At 40.7% G+C, this 6,794-nt stretch overlaps 1 protein-coding gene across 3 annotated transcripts; it reads right to left on the minus strand.

Annotated features, from left to right (window-relative positions):
• Nucleotides 1-1,519: 1,519 nt before the first annotated feature.
• Nucleotides 1,520-6,425, minus strand: H4cl3 (histone H4C like 3). 3 transcript variants are annotated; one of them, XM_087591853.1, is made up of 2 exons: nt 5,941-6,425; nt 1,520-3,462 (listed from the first exon to the last, which is right to left on the minus strand). In XM_087591853.1, exon 1 carries the CDS (start codon nt 6,389-6,391, stop codon nt 6,080-6,082), a length of 312 nt encoding a protein of 103 aa, XP_087447979.1. In that variant the 5' UTR covers nt 6,392-6,425; the 3' UTR covers nt 1,520-3,462; nt 5,941-6,079. The 3 variants fall into 3 exon arrangements, with proteins under 3 accessions (XP_087447979.1, XP_087447981.1, XP_087447980.1); XM_087591855.1 differs by having other exon boundaries at nt 1,521-3,462; nt 6,017-6,425; XM_087591854.1 differs by having other exon boundaries at nt 2,405-3,450.
• Nucleotides 6,426-6,794: the final 369 nt, after the last annotated feature.

The following is a 6,794-nucleotide window of genomic DNA, read 5'->3' on the forward strand; positions in this document are numbered from 1 at the left end:
AGCAAAAACATCTTAACCTAGCTTCACTAACAATTTTATTTTTCCAAATTTTTGTAAGGGTGGTGGTCATTCTTGACAATCTGTCTCTAAATTCTGTCCTAGGTTGGTGATTGAGTCTGCTTCAGCACGGGGCCTGAAAGAGATCAAGTACTGTGAATGCCAGAGACACTGTCCAGTGAGTGACTGGAGGCCCCTTTAAGGTTTTCATATAATTCTTAGATTGAGAGAGATGTGAGGGCAGCAAGCAGAACTCCATAAAAGCGTGAAGTTCTCAGGACACATGGTCATCGGGGCTGTGTCACACTGAGGCTCATCCACATGGCTATGGTAACATGTGGGCTGCATTCCATGAGTTCTAAAGTCACTTGTCCTTCTTCCTGTATAGACCTAGGCAAATCCATATGTGTAAATTTGCACAATTTTGCTAAGGGGAGAATCATCTGCCCAATGTCTCATTTGTATCAAACTTTTTATAGCTAAATCCAGTCAACAATTTACCTTCTGTCCTTGCACCTACAATAAATCGTTCATTCTGTTTTATGACTTCAGTTATCAGGTAATGGTTTTACAGCCTAAAATGAATATTTTTCTTGATAGTCAATCTGTTTCATGCCTGCTTTCTGTCCTAGTACAAATAGTTCGTGACTCACGACAGATTATAGAGTCCTAATTGCAGTTTTATTAAAAAGGGCTCAAAAATTACTTGTATAAAGGTAGGAATTCTATAGAATCACTATTAGGAATTGTGAAATCATCAATTTGTCTAGATAACATCACTACAAAACAGTACATTTTTGTTGATCTGCAGAAAATCTTCCCAGTAGGGTGGGCTTGTGAGGTTCGAATTGGACCTCTACCAGGACCTCCTGAAATGAGACTCACAAAAGCAAGAGGAGTTTAATCATTCCAACATGTTGGAGACATCTCACTTCAAGGGAGAGATGATCCTGAGCAGACTCTAAAAGGGAGTTATATACCTTGCAAACAATTGGGGCAAAATTCAAACAATTGGGGCAGAATTTGCACAATGGTAACTAGGCGGAGTTCTATGCACATGTGATGGAGCAAAACAATGTTCAGATTGATGCAGTGTACAGTTCAAGACTTTCCCAAGGTGGGTTGGTTGGGTGTGCGATAGTTTGGCCTACAGCTGTTCCAGGAACTAAACTAGCTTTTCTTTTTTCTTTCTGGGAGGGAGGGGCTTTTGTGTTCGGAGGTTTGTGGTGGAATTTTCCCACTGGCCTTAGACTGACCCCAGCTCTGGCTCTTTCAGAGTAATGTTCAGGGAGTATTATACTAGTTTAATAATGACAGGAAAAGGCATATTCGGGGTAAGAATCAATCCTGAGATTAAGTCTCTTTTGGGCCTTGCCTCTTAGAGCTCACTCATCCCACACCATGAAAAATATGGTGGCCCACCTTCAGAAATTTACCCACTAGCCTTTAGTCTATCCTCAATGGCTTTTGAGAGTCTTAGGGTTATTACTGCTGCAACAAAACAAACCACCAAACAGCAAGTTGGGGAGGAAAGAATTTATTCAGCTTACACATTGCTGTTTATCACCAAAGAAGTTAGGACAGAAACTCAGACAGGGTTCCTGGAAGCAGGGGCTGATGCAGAGGCCATTGGACAGATGCTTTCTCACAGAAACCAGGATTACAAGCCCAGGAATGGAATCATCTACTATGAGCTGAGCCTGCCCTCATTGCTTGCTAATTGAGAAAATGCATTACAGCTGGATCTCATGGAGGCATTTTTTTTCTTCTTCTGAGGTTCCCTCCTGGCTGATGACTTTAGCTTGTGTCAAGCTGACACACAAACCAAGTCAATACAACGCACCCCTTGTCAGCTTGACACACAATTGTATCACTGTTAAGTTCTAACCCTTACTTTCTTATTTATCCTATTTAGGGGCATTGCCTTGGTTTTCGGTCTAGAGGGAAGACTTGGCAGACATCAGATTTATCTTGCCTGATATTTCCTTCAGAGAAAAATCAGACAATGAAGGCTTAATTTTCTCAGGTGTAAAAAGCAGGGGGTCTGAGGGTACTACTTCCTTAGGTGAGGTAAACTCTGAGAATTTGAGGATTCAAAGTTCTCAGCTTCAATAGGGTCCTCCCACACATCACCACCCCAAGTTATAGGATCCCACTCTGCCAATTAATGCACTTACTTTAACTGCTGACCCCTCTGAGACTGAGACTCAAATTTTCGCTGTAATCCAGGCAACTTTATAATGAGAGCTTTGGTTTGATTTTCTGCAACCTGAGCTCTATGGCTGCTGGAGAGAAGATTCTCTCCAAGGGCACTCTTAGAAACCTTTAGAGTGTTTATTTGCACCTGGAACTCTTTGAGACCATTCCTCCCCTTTAACAATTTATCCAGAGATGCTAAGAACAACTAAAGAGCAAAAGCATTTTCTTTATTTCCCTCCAAACTGTAGAAAGCTTCGTGTAGCTGGTCTCCAAATCTGTTGCCACACACAACATGGTTCAAGATAATTTTACCTCTTCAAGTTTGAAATATAGTTTCTACCGTAGGCTTTCAATACTCTCCAAGCTCCCAGGAGAAAGACTGAGTGATGGGTTTCTTCAGTAGCTGACTGTGCTGGTGAGTTAGAAGGTGCTGGCAAAATAAAGGCCTATCCCAAATACTTAAAAGATTCATCCTTATACTCCTGGTACCAATTTCTCCTGGTACTATTAGTCAGGGTTCTCTAGAGTCACAGAACTTATGGAATATCTCTCTATATAAATTTTTTTGGAATGAATGACTTATAGTCTTTAGTTCAACTAACCTAACAATGGCCAGCTGTGAATAAAAATTCCAAGAATCTAGTAGTTGCTCAGTCCCACAAGGCTGGGTGTCTTAGCTGTTCTTCTGTATAAGCTGGAATCCTGATGAAGTAGGCTCCAACAGATGTGCTGGCCAGGTGTAAGCAGGCATAGAAGAAAAAACCCTTCCTTTTCCTGTTGTTCTTATGCAGGCTTCTGGCAGAAAGTATAGCACAGATAAAGACTGCTTCAAGATTTGGATTAAAGGTTTGTGTTGATCAGGATTAAGGGTATGGGCCATCCCACCTCAAGACCTGGATCAAAAGCTTATGTCGTCCAGCCTCAATATCTGGATCAAAGGGTTACATATGTGTCCTCCATTTCTGGATTTTAGTTCATTCCACATAGAGTCAAGCTGACAATCAAGAATAGCCATCACACTCTCCCAGGTAGTAAGAAAAAACATTTCCTTCAAAACACTCCCAATTAAGTATTCATACATCATTATTCTTCATCATCATCATTATCATCATTGTCATCATTGTCATCATCATCATCATCATCATCACCATCACCACCATCATCATCATCATCATCAGCAGCAGCAGCAGCAGCAGCAGCAGCAGCAGCAGCAGCAGCAGCAGAAGCAGCAAGAACAACAAAAATCCAAGACTTCTGCAACAAAAACTGTAAGATAGTGCAAAAGGAAACCACAGTGAAGCGAGTAGAGTACTGCTGTTTTTGTTATGACTCTGTCTGTAGACACTTCTCAGTCCTCTACCTCCATTATGGTCTTCTCTGGCTTGGGAACACATTTGCATTGTTGATGACCTTGACCACTATCCAGATGTATTAACCAAAATAATTAATGTTTGTACAAACTAAACACAAACTCAAAACAACTGCTAAGACATAAATCAAAATGATTACGTTTGTTCTTCCCAAACAGATGTAAGTCTACTATGACTCTCACATAAGATTGATGTAATTGTGGTGGTCTGTGTGGTTTTTTGCTTTTAAAAACATAGTTCCCTGAGTTTCCAACACCAAGAGACTTTCTTAGGCACTAGCCCCAGTCTTGGTTGCTGGCCAAAAATTAAAAAAAAATCTTTTAATTTGGCCTTATATGTATAATTATGGTGGTCTATAACTTTCTCACCTAAAATACAACAGAAGATACCAGAAAGTGTAAAATAAAACTTTTTATACAGAAATAATATTGTAAAAATATCTACAAGTACCAAAATTAATATATAGAATTAATAAAATACCTATGAAAATGTCCATGTCATATTTTACAGGCTTAGAAAAAATAATGCAAAAATCCATATGGAACAAAAAAGATCCAAAGCAATTGTAGTGAGTAGGAAGAATGCTGGAGTCATCACCTGACCACAAGCTATGGTGATAAAAGACAGCTTGGTGCTGGCATAAAAATAGACATGTACACAGTCCAATGGAATAGAGAGTGGAATAGAATAGAGGGCCTAGAAATAAAAAGGCAAAACTATTCCCACCTGATTTATGACATAGTGGGAAAAGCATACTTCGGGAAAAGCCTGTTCAATAGTTCTGGTAAAGCTGGATTTTTAACTGTAGAAGAATGAAATTGAATTTGTATCTTTCGTCTTGTGCAAAACTTTGTGCAAAATGGATCAAAGCTCTGAAACATTTAAACTTTTAGAAGAACATGCAGGGATGCCCTTGAAGATATTATGGTAGGTAAACTCTCAAATAAAACACAAACAGCAGAGGAACTAAGGTCAAGTTACAACAGATGGAACAACATGAAAATAAAGTTTCTTTGTTGCAAAGCAAACAATCAGAACAGCAAACAGACAACCTACAAAGTGGGATCAAATGTGTGCCAGCTAAATTTCGGACTGAAGACTATGTCCAGGATTTACAAAGAATTCAGGAATTGAATGCTAGAAAAATAAAGCTGCCAATCAGCAAATAAATTGAATCAATAGTTCTCAAAGCAAAAAATGGCCAGTAACTATTTTGAAGTGCTCAAGAACCCGAGACATCCGGATATACACATTAAAGCTGCTTTGAGATACCACTTCAGTTAGGATGAAAACCATCAACAAATGGTGGCAGGATGTGGAAGGAAATTCTGATTCACTGTTAGTGGGGGTGGGGGTGGGGTGGGTACAAATCAATACAGATACTGTGGAAAAGTTTGGAGATTGCTTAAAAAATTAAAAATAGAACTCCAATATGGCAAAGCTAATTTATACCGGAGCATATACTCAAAGAACTCCATACATACTGTTAAGGTATTTTTTTACCTCAGTGTTAATTACTGCTTTATTCACAATAACAAAGAATCGGAACCAACCTGGTTACCCATTTACAGAGAAATGGATAATGAAAAATTTGTAAACAAACATATTTGAATATTACTCAGATCTGAAGAAAAATGAAGCAATAAAACATGCAGAAAAATCCATGGAATTAAAATGTATATTAAGCAAAATACACAATCTCAGAAATTAAAAAAAATCCCCACATGTGGGTGGAATGTAACCAATGTAAATATGTAAAGATGTAGATAAGAAAATGGTAGAATAGACTCAATGCAGGCACTGCACAAGTTAAACTAATTGTCTATTGATATTCCTATCGAAGTGTAAAAAGTAATCCTTCTGTTCTGAGTGTATATTCTAACAGTGTATCTTCACATAACTCTTGGGCGTGTTATGTGAATTTTTAATTTGAAGTTTTATTTATAGCTTATTAAAAAACCCAATTCACAAATTCGTTCCCAAAACGTGGCAGAGTGTCATTCAGAACTTTTACTGCATCTGAGGTAGCAATGTAGTTTACAAAGCCAGAACCTCTTCTACATAGCTGAACTTACAAATTCCGAGTGTTAATAAGTGGTCTGTGTGGCAAGGTATGAAATGACTTGGGAGGATAGGGAAGCACCCTAAGATGCTGCGGGAAGGTGACTGGATAAATTTGGGTGAGGGGGTAACTACTATAATGTAAATGTAAGCAAATAGAAGTGCCTAAGAACAGCCTAGAAAAAGAAAACCATGAGAACATCTGAACAAAAAGTGAACTCAATAGTTTGCAAGACTGTGCAGCTTTCCTGACTCAAAAAACCCACTTGCAAATTAAGTGCATACATAGGTTCGCCCTCATTGGACAACTTACTAGGCACTGTCATTCCTACGAATGGCTCTGAAGTTAAATCTTTACTTTTGATGATCAACGTTTGCGCAAGTGTTACCTCCTTAGTAAAACATGTAGTGGTCCTGAAAAGGACCTTTAGGGATGTTTGCTTCTGAGCACCTTAGCCACCGAAGCCATAGAGGGTACGGCCCTGGCGCTTGAGCGCGTAGACCACGTCCATGGCGGTGACGGTCTTGCGCTTGGCGTGCTCCGTGTAGGTGACGGCGTCGCGGATCACGTTCTCCAGGAACACCTTCAGCACACCGCGGGTCTCCTCGTAGATGAGGCCGGAGATGCGCTTCACTCCTCCCCGCCGGGCCAGGCGGCGGATGGCGGGCTTGGTGATGCCCTGGATGTTGTCGCGCAGGACTTTGCGGTGGCGCTTAGCGCCGCCTTTGCCCAGACCCTTCCCGCCCTTGCCTCGGCCAGACATGACTGCACTCTGAAGAGCCCAGAGCAGCTATGCTAACACCGAGCCTGGGCGCCCGCTTTTATACGGCAGGGGGCGGACCGAAATGAGAACCTGCAAGGAGGAGGCGGGAATTTGCGCCCGCCGCCATGGGGGAAGGGAAGACTTAAAAAAAAATAAATGCGCCTCTTGTTTTCCTTTATGTGCTTTCTAAGGGAACTAGCTCCTCACCATGATTTAAGAGTTTGGATAATCGAGCGCACAATACACTGACGTTGTATAAGATAGAAAACGCCAAGCGGTCTCCTAAGAACCCATTATCCTATTCCTTCCAGTGGACGCTGCAGGCGGCTGCTGAGGCGCGTTGGTCGTCAGTGCATTTCCTAACATGTAAAACGTGCTATGAATTACCTCGTTTTCTACAGTG

This window comes from Rattus norvegicus, chromosome 17 (genome assembly GCF_021556685.1).
Source record: "Rattus norvegicus strain SHRSP/BbbUtx chromosome 17, alternate assembly SHRSP_T2T, whole genome shotgun sequence".
Classification (NCBI taxonomy): Eukaryota; Metazoa; Chordata; class Mammalia; order Rodentia; family Muridae; genus Rattus; species Rattus norvegicus.